Source organism: Haematobia irritans, chromosome 4, assembly GCF_050003625.1.
Source record: "Haematobia irritans isolate KBUSLIRL chromosome 4, ASM5000362v1, whole genome shotgun sequence".
Taxonomy (NCBI): domain Eukaryota; kingdom Metazoa; phylum Arthropoda; class Insecta; order Diptera; family Muscidae; genus Haematobia; species Haematobia irritans.
Window position 1 is genome coordinate 80,244,287 of NC_134400.1, and position 14,914 is coordinate 80,259,200.

A 14,914-nucleotide genomic window follows, 5' to 3' on the forward strand; every position below is an offset into this window, starting at 1 on the left:
TTTCATGGATCCGGCGAAGAACTCAAAAGTGAACTTCAGTATCTAATTTTATGAGGACCTAATGAAAAATCCGCCCTAATGAATTGCAAGGAGTTAACAGTGGAAGCAAATTAGGTAAGTTTAATTTGTTTTTATGTATTTGTCCATTTTAATGCAATGCACCAGTTTTGTTCGGATTATACTTTTATCATAAGCGTAGGAAGGCCTCTGGGGAGGGGGCTTAGACCCCCCCAGAAAAATTTTAGCCCCCCCCCAGAATTTGAAACTCTATTTATGATTTTCCATTTTTCAATAAATGTCAATAGTTTTTTTTTTTAATTTTTATAAAAATTAAACAAGTATATACAATCGCACAAAGTTCCGCTAAAGACTTTCATGAACAATCGAATTACTTGGGTTGTGGTAGCAGTTGCCGATGGCAATGTTTGACATCAGATATTTATGAAATAAAGCTGTGGTTGAACTTATGATTGATTTAGTTTGGTCAATTTAATTAAAAAAATAGTAATTGATATTAAAACTATTCTTTCACAAATTAATATCTTAATAATGCTGCGAAAAAGCGTTGTCAAAAAGTAGTGAAAATGTTCTTTTTGGGTCTAGAAGTGGTGCAAAATTGGCGGAGAAGCAATTAATGTAATATGAGCTTGTCATAGGATAAATGTCCACCGTTTCAACAGCCGTTGCAATGAATTTGCATCACTTCTTCAGTGTTTTGAATGTGAATAAAAAAATTTTGTGATATTTTCCCAAATAAATAATTTTTATATTGTTTTTATGTTTTTTAATGCATTCTGACGCTTGCTTGAAACGTTTTTTCTCGAATAATTTCCAAAATTATCAATTTTTCTATAATGGATTTAGCAGTTTTGTGGCAAATTTGAATAATTTGTACCAATTTATTTATTCGTACTCTTTTTTTAAACTATTTGAAAAAAAAAGAAAACAAAAAATTACACATTAAAATATGAAAAAAATGAAGTTAAAAAATTCCTGTGTAGTTAAAATAATTGAGGACATTTTTGGAAGAATTTTTAATGTTGTGCCTCTAGAACAACTCACAATTTTTTTGCTGGGGAAAGTGTGGAACTACTTTTAGTTGCTTTATTATAAATTAATTGTCGAGTTATTTTGATGTCTAATTTTTTATTCAATTTTATGAAATAAAACATTAATTGAACCTATAAGTTCAGTCTATAAATGTTTAGCTAGGGGGGCTATAGCCCCCCTAGGAAAATTGTCTAGCTACGCTAATGACTTTTATTCTCAATAAAATATGGCTACACGAAGTATCGTTTCTGACATGTTGAGATAGATTCTCTAGCGATCTGGCTCTTCCCACCATTTATTCCTTTGGGAAGATCCTCCTAATCATGAATGGAAACTTTGGTTCCCATTTATGTATATCACACACACACACAAAAGTAAGCAGAGTTTTATAATAATTCATTACAAGAATTTTCCAGAATTTTAGTTCATTTTTCATATCTTCAACGAAAATTAACTAATCGAGAGGAAATTTTACAAATTTTAAGTAGCAATCGTTTAGTTCATGGCCTACAAAATACGATGGAAATTTCCTTAAAAATTTTCTTAACTGGTAGTTAAAAATTCTTTCGTCATACTACTACTACTTGTGAAATGTAAAGTACTTTCTAAAAAATAGTTGCAATTTACTATAAGATTTTTTTGTATGAGAAAATATTATTTTACGAATATTGAACTTGAAAGCGGATAACAATTTCTTACTGGCACTTCCTGTAGTTAATAGTAGTTGGTACAACTTTTCACAATGAAATATTTTTAGTTCACATGTAATTAAATTTATAAACATTTTCGTCAAAAATGTGTAGATAACATTTCATGAAGTTTTTGCTAATTTTAAGTTAAACGTTTCATCGTTATAAACTGATGTGCCTTTACGAATATTAGCAGATGCGAATCCATCGGCAAAATGAAATTTGATTAATGTAAAGATGATGTTACTTGAATATTGTTTGAGAGTGCGAGTATGCATTGAGAACAATGTAATAATGAGAAATGGTAGCGAGTGCTGGGGATGTTGTCTATATCTGAGCGTGGGGTTGTTTGTATTTTTGTTCTTTCAGTGGTTTGTGTGTGTATGTGTTTGTTATTCGCGGATGTTTAACTTGTCTGGGCGATGTGTTGTTTTCAATGAAGGCACATGTGGTTTTTGTTGTTGTAGGAATATTTTGGCTTTGCATTGTTTTGTTTGGCATGCTTCAGTTGTATAGTTGGCGTTGGCGTGGGTTGTTGCATCATTCTGCAGGTATGTAACAATGGAATATAAAGGTATGAAATAGTTTGGTTTTTTGAGACATACACATAACCCATAAAGCCTGCGTTCATCATATTATTATTTATACAATGTACAAAAAACATACCATAAATGCGAAAAAGTAGAAAAATTTTTTCATATATATTTAATTTGAACTCTTAAATACGAAAGCAAACAAAAAACACAAAGAAATTCATTACTATATTGGAGATAACGGTATTTAATTAACATAACTACTAAAAAGGGAAACCAAAAAGTCTGCGTTCAGTCAAACAAAATTGTATAAAAATATTAAAAATATGTAAAAACTTCTAAAACTTCTATATAAACGGGATAGCCTCGTTGGTTTAGAACTTCACTTAGTCTGTTTGGCATAGAATTTACCAATTTTTCTGTTTACTCTCCTGTTATTTGGGCCCGCTCCATTTACATTGTCCTGCGTAACGTTTTCTTGGTGGAAATATTGCGTTCCCGTATCCTTTTCTCCAGTGGATCACACAGGCCTTTTATTAGGTTAAGATCAGGTGATTGTGAGGGTATTTTAAGCTTTTTTGGGACATTATATGGAAGTCAAAGTCTTACGACCTCAGCAGTATGCTTTGGATCGTTATCCTGCTGGAACCAAAACGTCTCTCCTAAGTCAGGTTTTTCGACACTTTGACTTAAATTGTGGAATAGTACGTTTAAATGACAGTATTTGTCCATCGTCAGTTCAAAAAATATCAATTGACCCCCTCCAGAAGCCGCCATTCACCCCCACTCCATAACACTGCGTCCGCCATGCTTCACCGTGCCAACACGTTTTATTTTTCAAGCGCAGTTCCTGCGTCCTTTCACACAATTTGACGTCCCTTTATTCCAAATATACAAAACATGCTTTCGTCTGAAAATACAACTTGTTTCTAGAATTTTGGGGGCTTGTTTATGTATTTTTGAGCAAATTCTATGCGTTTTTGTCTGTTAACAAACGATATGTATGGTTTTCAAGAAAAGTATTCCAGCTTTTTGCAATACTTTTCTTGCTGTTTCTGCAGAAATACTTTTTTTAAATGACACTTTAACATTTTCCACAATTTAGGAAGAGGTTATCCTGGGATTAGCCTTCACCATATTAAAAAATTTTATGCTCTTCCTGCACGCTCACAAAAAATCGCTTCTGTAACATATACTCCCAAACATATTTTGCTTCAAGCATATACATTTTTGGGTATTGCCCAAACATTTATATGTTTGATCTCTTCCAATATATAATATGTTTGAAAGCATATTGGTCTAAACAATATATGTTTGGTTAGTCTAAGTTCCAAACATTTTGTATTTTTGCATCCAAATTCAATAATGTTGTCTTCCAAAAAACTATATGTTCTTATGTGAACATATAATATGTTTGGAAGCATTTTGCACCCAAAAATATTATATGCTTAAAAAAAATTCTCCCAAACAATATTGTGCTCAAAATTTTATTTATTTATTTATATATTTACAATCATAATGAATTATGAAAATAAACAGGTAATATAGGTGCTAACAACATAGGTTTTCGACCTGAATGCTCAAAATTTTGTTTCTGCCCAATTGTATATTCCCCGACATCTTTCTCACGTCCACGAGATTTTTTAGTTCTTAGCACCTTTTTCTGTAATACAAACATTGTAGAAGAAATTATTAAATTTTATGATTTTTTTTTATTTTAATTTTACCTTTTGCCGGACGGGGATTCGAACAGCGGACCACACAGTTTGTAAGGATCAAAGAAGTAGCTGAACAATTGCCCAAGGAAAAATAAAATGTTAATTTTGTAATAACAAGCAACAACCACCAACTTAATTCAATATCGCTCCCTGTTAAATAGCGCTCCAAGCTACTAAACACATATATGTTTATAGGCTATTTCTAAATTAATATATGTTTGCATCCAAGCATATTATATTTACAAACATTTTATGTCCCAAACATAATATGTTCTAACATATTAACATATATGTCCCAAACATGTTATGCTAGTTTATGAACATTATATGCTTGCACTCAAAAATATTGTGTTTAAAAATTTGTGTTCCAAACATATAATGTTTATAGCCAAACATATGAAAAACAGTCTTTTTCATCCGTGTGTATTGATAACACTTTCGGGCAATCAGACCTGGGTTTTGATGTTCAAATGCCGGCTTCTTTACATTTGTTTATAACTCTTTGTACAGATAAACATGATCTAACTACAGTTTTATTAATAATTCGAAAATTTTTGTCTTTTTGGCATAATTTAATCATTGTTTTGCCTTCGTCAACGCTAATTTTTTACTCTAAAATTCCCTTTTGTAATTGTTCTACTTTTGTGAATTAAATGAGGAAACTATCTCGCTAATCGATCAAATATAATAACAAAAATAAAAAATAAAAGAAAACTGAAAACTGAAAAGAAAACTCAAAAATGTAGCGGTACACTTTGAATAAATATAGTGAACGCAGACTTTGTGGTAGCAGTTTGCAAACGTTCATTCGATTACATGGCGCTGTCATTAATATCAGAAGAAGAATCTTCATTTTGTTGCATATTTATGAAATAACGGATACAAATAATAAATTCACCATACAAATTTTTTGCTTTGTTATAACAATATTGTTTGTTTTTATACAAATAAATAACGAAATTGAAGTGAACGCAGACTTTGTGGGCTATGTGTATATTGGTTTTTGTTTACTGAACCCTAATCAATGAAAGTTATTAATATTTTATCGATGGAATGTACGATGGCGAAGTGGTGATCGGTAGCTTAGAAAAAAGTTATTAAGAACGTTCAATATTTAGGAAAAATGCTGAAATGGAAAGTGTATTGAAATTGTTTTGAAGATATGTATCTAATTTAATTTTTATTATTCAATGTAAAAAACAAGCAAGGAAAGTCTAAAGTCGGGCGGGCCGACTATATTATACCCTGCACCACTTTGTAGATCTAAATTTTCGATACCATATCACATCCGTCAAATGTGTTGGGTGCTATATATAAAGGTTTGTCCCAAATACATACATTTAAATATCACTCGATTTGGACAGAATTTGATAGACTTTACAAAATCTACACCCAGAAAAAAGTGTATTCGAAACTAAAGGAAGAAATGTTCATCAATTTAATTTAGCCATTTTATTTCCATTCAGTTAAATTTTTGTGTGAAATAATAAAATTTACTTGTTTCAGTAAAAACAAGTATATACGGCCGTAAGTTCGGCCAGGCCGAATCTTATGTACCATGCATTGTGTAGAAACTTCTACGAAAGACTGTCATTCACAATCGAATTACTTGGGTTGTGGTATCTTAAACCTTCTTAACATCGTTTTCTAAATTGTGAGTTAGTCCATACGTGGTATATATTAGACAAAAAGTTATGTATAGTTAAGTCTACAAATAATTACGAATCGATATGGACTTTTTGCACGGTACGTAGACAGCCCGAATTGAAATATGGGGGTCGCTTATATGGGGGCTATATACAATTATGAACTTGATATGGACCAATTTTTGTGTGATTGGTGATCGATTTATCTGAGGGCTATATATAACTATAGACCGATATGGACCTAGTTAGGCATGGTTGTTAACGGCCATATACTAGCACAATGTACCAAATTTCAACTCACTCGGATGAAATTTGCTCCTCCAAGAGGCTCCAAAACCAAATCTCGGGATCGGTTTATATAGGGGCTATATATGATTATGAACTGATATGGACCACTTTTGGCATGGTTATTAAATATCATATACTACCACCACGTACCAAATTTCAACCGAATTGGACGATTTTTGCTCTTCCAAGGGGCTCCGGAAGTCAAATCTGGGGATCGGTTTATATGGGGGCTATATATAATTATGGAATGATAGGAACCAATTCCTGCATGGTTGTTATATACCATATATTAACACCTCATACCAAATTTCAACTGAATCAGATGATTTTGGTCTTCCAAGAGGCTCCGGAGGCCAAATCGGGGGATCGGTTTATATGGGGACTATATATAATTATGGACCGATGTGGACCATTTTTTGCATGGTTGTTAGAGACCATATACCAACATCATGTACCAAATTTCAGCCGGATCGGATGAAATTTGCTTCTCTTTGAGGCTCCACAAGCCAAATCGGGGGATCGGTTTATATGGGGGCTATATATAATTATGGACAGATGTGGACCAATTTTTGCATGGTTGTTAAGACCATATACTAACACCATGTACCAAATTTCAGCCAGATCGGATGAAATTTGCTTCTCTTAGAGGCCTCGCAAGCCAAATTTGGGGGTCCGTTTATATGGGGGCTATACGTAAAAGTGGACCGATATGGCCCATCCGACCTACATTAATAACAACTACTTGTGCCAAATTTTAAGTCGATAGCTTTTTTCGTTCGGAAGTTAGCGTGATTTCAACAGACGGACGGACGGACGGACGGACATGCCCAGATCGACTCAGAATTTCACCACGACCCAGAATATATGTACTTTATGGGGTCTGAGAGCAATATTTCGATGTGTTACAAACGGAATGACAAAGTTAATATACCCCCATCCTACGGTGGAGGGTATAAAAACAAACAAAAAAATTTTTTGGGTTCGGTCGAAGCACGGATCGAACCCACGACCCTTGGCATGCAAGGCGGACGTAGCAACCACTGCTCCACGGTGCCCAACTAAATGTATGTTTCTGTTAAATAAAGTTTATTTAATCGGCTCGTGGACGCCGCAAGCTATGCTATATAAATATAACTTAGATGGATAATTGTCTACAGTAATCCCTCGATTTACGTCGTAATTGGTTCCGGAATTTAACGACGTTAATCGAAACGACGTTTTGTTTGTATTGTTCAAACAACTTATGTTTCACCTTAGGCATACACTGGTAGAAAAACTTTTAATGAAATTTTCTTTGTGTGTATATATTTTTAAGTCATTAACCCTTTCGACCCCGAATTTGTATACGTATCGCTAAATTTTTTTTTTACTTTTAATCATGCTGAAGTCATTTACGAATCGTCTAGCCAAAATTTGGGGTAGCCACACCCATTCGTGTAGGCGGTAGAGAATGTTGCCTGTGGGCAACTTTGGGCAATTGTGACTACAAAATAGTTTGTTTTGTAATGATAGACGTATTATGTTTTATTGGATTTCTTTTAAAGTTTTTTGTTATTTTACAGTAAATATATACTTAGATGCGCGCGTGAGTGGAATTTCACTCACGCTCAAACATATTCACGAAGAAATATTTGTACTCACGCACTCCAAGTGGTGTGAGCTCCTACCCAGCTCACGCCAATTCACGAAATGAAAAGTCATACTCGCGCACGCTCACACATGAAGAACGTTTATGCCTCACGCTTTCGCACAATTCACGACAATTTTCGAAATTCACGACAGATCTCGTGATTCACGAATATTTTCGGAACACGACAATTTTCGTGACTCAATAAAATTCTCGTAATTCACGAAATTTCTCGTAACTCACGCTATTGAAATCTTAAGCGTGATTAAATAAGTAAAGGTGATTAAAATCGGTGAGCTTGAATTTAATCGGGAACGTGAATTTGTTCGCGATTGTGACTTTTTGTGTCTCTCTTTTACCGTGAGTGTGAATTTTATCGTGAACATGAATTTTATCGTGAACGTGAATTTTATCTTGAGCGTGTGAGTTTGATTGTAAGCGTGAGATGGATCGTGAAAGTGAATTCTTATCGGGAGCATGATTTCGGAGAAATTTCACTCACTCACAATCACGAATACAATTTGAGTTTTACTCACGCTCACTCGCCACACATTTTTGTTTAGTTCCGTTCACGCATATTCACGAGATTTCGTTTCAATTTCATTCACGGCTTCGCGTGAATCACGCGTTACTCACGAAAATGTTTTTTTTTTTTAACCCATGTCAATTTAACTGGCGGTGTAAAAACCAAAGTATTATAAAGCGACAATATTCCTGCTAATCCACTAGTATGTTGCCAAGAAGGTAGATATCTATGGATTCTTCCCTTTTTACGATTCCTTCCAAATTCCCTCCTGCACTGCATATATGTTTTCTACATCATCGCCGCATTTCTCGTCACTGGGGCATCCATATCGAAGCTCAAAATTTGTTCAAAATCATTGGTTTTCAAACGTTTTTTCTCTAGGTCTTATGTCCACAAATATGTAATTTTACTACCACAATTGCCCAAAGTTGCCCACAGGCAACTTTTCAATTTTAAAAATTTCTCATCTGTTGTTTTTTTGCAATTCTAAGATTTGACTTTCAGAAATATTTTATTTGACATGTACTACAACATATTTAATAAAAACTTTCAACATTTTAGTTGTAATTTTTGAAAAAAGTCACATGTATAAAAACCTCTTTTTAAATTCGCAAATATTTTTTTCTTGAGGCACGTGCGTATTAATGAAAAAATGTTCGCTAATTGACAACCAAATTAGCTGATTTTTCATTCAACTTGAAGAAAACACTTGTAGCTTTCGACTCCGTTACAGTTTTATGAACAAAAATAAAAACAACGCTGACAGTGAGTCTCAAAACACAAAAAGTTGCCCACAGGCAACTTTAGGGTCGAAAGGGTTAATTGGTTACTTCCATTTTTTTTACACAGAAAAAAAAGTGTCTCGTAAATTTAAGAAGATTTTTACAATAATTTTTTACAAGAATTTTCCAGAATTTTAGTTCATTTTTCGTATCTTCAACGAAAATTAACTACTCGAAAGGAAATTTTACAAATTATAAGTAGCAATCGTTTAGTTCATGGCCTACAAAATACGATGGAAATTTCCTTAAAAAATTTCTTAACTGGTAGTTAAAAATTCGTTTCACATGCTATAAAACTACTTCTGAAATGTAAAGTATTTTCTAAATAACAAGAGCAATTTACTATACGATTTTTTTGTATGAGAAAATATTTTTATACGAAAAATGAACTTGAAAGTGGATAGCAATTTCTTACTGACAATTCCTATAGTTAATAATTGTTGGTAAAAAATTACCCAATGAAATATTTTTAGTTCACATGTAATTAAATTTATAGACATTTTCGTCAAAAATGGTAGATAACGTTTCATGAAAATTTTGCAAATTTTAAGATAAACGTTTCATCGTTCATAAACTAGTGTGTCTTTACGAATATTATTCTTTGAGTAAATTGTCAGCAGATGCGATTAACTAATGCATAGTACAGAGATCTTTATCGGCATAGTGGAATGTGATTAATGTAAAGATGATGGTACTTGAGTTTTGTTGTGTACACGTGAGCGTGGGGTTGTTTTTATTTTTGTTCATTTAGTGGTTTGTGTGTGTTTGTTATTCGCGGATGGTTTATTTGGCTAGATGAGGTGTTGTTTTCAATAAAGGCACATGTGTTTTTGTTGTTGTAGGAATGTTTTGGCTTTGCTTGGTTTTGTTTGGCATGCTTCAGTTGTATATTTGGCGTTGGCGTGGGCTGTTGCATCTTTTAAGTAGGTATGCAACAAGGGAATATAAAGGCATGGAATATTTAGGATTTTTGAGACAATATTGGTGTTTGTTTATTAAACTTTTTAAATGAAAGTTATTAATATTTTATCGGTAGTTTCGAAGAAAGTTATTAAGAATATTTAGGAAAATATGTTGAAATTGAAGGTGTATTGAAATTTTTATTATTCTATGTAAAAAATTAATATTCAATTCCAGATGAATTTGGAAAATTTTTGTTATATCTCAGCGTATAGTTTATTCATAAATTGGTAAGTATTTTTTTAATATGACTTTCTTTTAAAAAGAATATTTTTTATGTACATTATTATTTGTTAATTATTTTTTTTTTTTGGAAATCAGTTTAATGTTTTTCTTTGTTGTAAAAACAATATTTAATTTCAGAGCAACTCCAGATGGATTCGAACAAATTTAAACAAATAGAGAATTGGTAAGTTTTCTTTTAAAAATTGGTTTTATTTCAACTAGTTTTTGCGGCCTTTTTAACATCAAAATTACAGGGTTTTAATACCTTATTTTAGTATTTCTTTAATCAAATTTTTTGGAAACCAATGTAATATTTTAATGTAAAAATACAAATAACCCCTTAAAAATTTGGACAAATTTTTAGTACTCCTTTGCCTGTAATTTAATAGTGAATTGGTAAGGATTCTTTAACTTTCTTTTAACCCTGGATAGTCATCCTTATTTTTTGTACATTAAAGTCATTCTTCGTCATTTTGACTACGGCTCATTTCAAGACGCTATAATTTTCATCGTGAGCGAAAAAGTGAACCAAACTTGAATTTATTTTCTTATTCAATTTGGTTTTAAGTAGTATAAAACAAATATTGATAAAACGGACGAATTAGTATAACTTAAATTTACCATTTCCCAATAGACTAAAATGCATTTTAAATCGAAAATGAAATTATGTGTCGTCATTTTGACGAATGATGACTGTCTAGTGTTATCAAGAATATTTTGTTTTTTATGCATATTATTATTTTTTCATTAGATTTTTTGGAAACCTATTTAATAATTACATTTAATATAAAAAATAAATATTTAATTTCAGAGTAATCCAAATAAATTTGGGCAACTTTTTATGTTTCCCTCAGCGTACAATTTAATAGAGAATTGGTAAGTTTTATATTAAAACTTTGGTTTTCTTTCAACTAGAATATTTTTTTTATTATATCCTTCACATCGATAACAACACAGTTTTATGAGTTTATTTAGAATACTTCATTATTTCTCTAATTGTTTTAGGTACAAATTTTCCAAAGAAAAGTTTAATTCCTTACACCATTTGATAAAATGCCCCCAAATATGGTAAGTTACAAGCTAAAATGAAGAATTAAAAATTATATTTTATTACATGGTGTTAATTTTTAACAATTTTCATTATTGTTCCCATTTTTTTTCCAGCAAGATATGTGAAAAAATTACCTACGATGAATAAAAAAAAGGATAAGTCAAAATGTCCAAACAACGGGTTCAAATGAACTACTCTCTGTTCCACGTGGTCTTAATTTTTATTCACAAAAAAACATTGTATTAAGAACTTTCATCATAAGTTTTTATAATTAAGTACTTTTGCTTAAAGAAAGTTTAATTTTAATATATGAAAATTTTCATAATAGTAAAACGGTTTGTTGTTCCTTTAATTATTTAATTTCTCTGTTCTGTGGAATGATTGATTTAAAAATAGTTTAGTCGTCGACATTTTAATGAGACTGTTAACCAATTTTTATTACCGGGTTTCCCAAAAAATAAGCAAGTAAACCAAAATAATACTGATTTTTTAACTTGGTAGGGGTATATAAATCTTATGGTGTTGTAAAAATGAACTAAACTACAATGTTATAGATGAACTAAAATTTAAGAGAATTATGAACTAGACAAGTTGAAAAAAATCTTAAGGGCTAAATCATGGTCAATATTACTACAGTTTAGTTCATTTTGCAATGGAAAAGGGTTCACTGTTTTTTCAGTGTAAACACATACATATATGCTTATAGACAATTTCTGAATAAATATATGTTTGTATCCACACATATTATATTAAAAAAAATGTTAAGTCCCAAACGTAATATGTTGTAACATATTAACATATATGTCGCAAACATGTTATGCTAGTATTATCTTTATATGCTTACACTTAAAAATAATGTGCTAAAATTTGAGTTCCAACATATAATTTTTACACCGAAACATATGAAAAACAGTATGTTTCGTCCGTGTGCTTGTGAACCACGACTGCTTTTTACATTGGGACTCACGCGTAAATCCACGATTCATCACTTGTAACGATGCCATAGGCGTGTTTCGAAGCACACCGATCGGATTTTTGGAAAGAAGTAAACTTATTAAATTGATGCTTTAAATCATTATATTCAAGTTATGTTAAATTTTGGAGAGTCGTATCTTTATTCTTATTTTGCACTACCAGTTGCGATTTCCTCCTGTGAAACATTAACTTAGTACCGACCTAGAAATTTACAAATCATTGTGGCTGAGTAGTCCTTTCACCCGATATTACTAGTGATTCACAATACCAAGAAGTCAAGGCGGCTTGTTTTACCCACCAGACTTAAATCTGTTCACCGATATCATTTCCCTAAATGAATATCCTCAATATTTTAGTTTCAAGCCTGTTCAAGTTTAGAGACACCATCAAACTTCTCCCAAATGGTGACAGACTACAGGAAATTTATCCTAAATATGTATGTAGTTGTCTATTTTAAATCACTGCGGTTGGGTCAAGTTATTGATATTGATTGAAAATCTAATCACATTTCCTGAATGCCAAACTTACTGGAACAAAGTGCTGATTGGTTGAACTTATGGTCGCAATTGATGGACGAGCCTTATTCATTTGGTAAACCTGCTTGCCAAATCCATTGTACATTTGGTCCATAATGCCATTCGAATATTTTCGAACGGCTACGACGTTGCTCATTGTAGGCTTCACATTCAGGAACACAGCATCCTTCTTCTTTTTTCGATTGTAATGGCTAACCATTTTTCACAATGAACTTGATTCGATTGACTATTCCGTAATTTATAACTACTCCGACGAGATGGCGACTGTAAACTGTAGGTTGCTCTAAAAACTACCTCAGCAGGTTGACTACTTGCTGGACAAAATATAGGCGTATATTCCTTTCCAGTGAAAATTTCAAACAAATATTAAATATGGATGATATTTACTTCAAGTTTGTCAATGTCCACGTAAACGATTCATTATTCAACTCTTCGAAAGGGTGGTTGTGGCAAACTCAGTAGCTCTAGTGAAAGCGTAAAATTTGACCTACACAGTGGTCACTCCATGCAGTTTCCTTTTCTTTTAAACTTGAGTGTAGGTTCTCTGTTTCCTTGAGTGACCTGAATGTTGTAGGCTGTTTCTAGGTATGTTGACCTTAGCATTAGTCGTTCGATTACACTTAAAAAACTGTATCCAACTTGCTATTGACTTCGAGGCAAATATATCGGGCTTGGGGTGCAGACAATTTCAAAAACATTGTCGCTTTAAGTCTCAGGCCTGCGTAGAAAATATGACCTTTTTTATTTCAATTTTGTATTATTCACAACACGCCATTGTTATTCCATTTGTATCGAGAAATTAGTCTCAGGCCCCTACAAGAGTATGTATTTGATCGCAGTGAAATTCTGATGTCGATATCGCCAAGTCCGTCTATCGAAATCATGCTAAATTCCGAACGAAACAAAACGTCAGCTTCTAACTGCATCACCAGCTGTTTAGAGCGGATGGTTTTGCAAATTGATCATATCGAACCAAATTTATAGTTGAGCTCATATAAACCGATCCCAAGATTTGACATCTCCTGGGAACTAATTGTCAACCTGATTTGATTGAAATTTTGCATAAATTATCAATATACGTTCATATTAGTCCATATCATAACAATATAATACACTGGAAGATAAGTTTTCTTTGTTTTAGAAAAACAAAGTTTTCTTTTGTGTTTGAAAAAAACAGAAACAACCATTGATATGCTCAGAGTTGCCGTTGTGCGACCTTAATCGCATTTTGCAACCTTTCTGACGTCATGCAACTTTTTGTGCGAAGTGCTTCATTTGAAGCAATTTTTATATAGAAGCACTCATTAATAAGAGAGAAATAAATCACGTATAAATAGTATCACAATAGTTACCTACGATACCTACCCTACACGGTGTTCTGGTTTGTTCAGTCGTTGTTTTATTGCATACCATTTCAACCTCTAGATCCAATCCGATCTAGTACCAAATAATTTTTGATAATTATCACAAATTTTTACTGGAGGTCGTTTGTTTACTCCGAAAAGCCAGTAAAAGAGAGCCAGAGAGAGTTCAAATGTGACATTTGAGAAATAGAGAAAAGTTGCAAGCATTTGCCAGTTTTTTTGCCAGTAAAAACTTGCAAGAGTTTGTCATAACAAATCATACGTGCAATAATTTCACAGATTAATTGATTTAACATAAACGCTTTAAATTGGCTGATGGTAAATTGGTACTGGGTGGCACGCAAAAATTTTTACTCTCTTGCAAGTGTACGTTTTACTGGATTTTATGTTACAATGAGTTGGTAAAATATCTTTTTATGTTAAAGGGTCTGTTCCTTTATTATTTTTTGTGTTGTTTTAGAGAACTTTTTTGTAATAAAAGACTTCACATATGTAAGCGACTTTTTTTATCATTACGCTACTTTTTTTTTTAATTTGGTACATGGTGTTAGTATATGCAAGGCCGTATTCAGGGGGGGATGAGGGGGATCAATTTTCTATAGAAATAAAATTTTGCAAAATTTTTTCTATAGAAATAAAATTTTGCAAAAATTTCCTATAGAAATAAAATTTTTACAAAATTTTCAATTGAAATAAAATTTTGACAAAATTTTCTATAAAAATAAAATTTTGCAAAAATTCTATATAGAAATAAAATTTTGACAACATTTTCTACCGAAATAAAAAATCGATAATATAGAATCGCATTCTTTTTTCGACTAAAACATTCTTGAAGTTCAATAAAATCCTGTTTTTGACTATGTCTTTTACAAAATCGAGATTTTCTTCCCACATGAACATGTCTGTTTTGCCATATTTGTAAAAGACTTTAGCAAATAAGGTTG

At 32.1% G+C, this 14,914-nt stretch overlaps 1 protein-coding gene across 1 annotated transcript in view; it reads right to left on the minus strand.

Annotated features, from left to right (window-relative positions):
• The window catches only part of Gr63a (Gustatory receptor 63a), a 39,092-nt gene extending 26,230 nt beyond the window's left edge, over positions 1-12,862 (minus strand). The window contains exon 1 of the mRNA XM_075306435.1: positions 12,599-12,862. Within this exon, the coding sequence (XP_075162550.1) occupies positions 12,599-12,805 (207 nt within the window). The 5' untranslated portion in view covers positions 12,806-12,862. The remainder of the gene's footprint in view (positions 1-12,598) is intronic.
• Between the last annotated feature and the right edge of the window lie 2,052 nt (positions 12,863-14,914).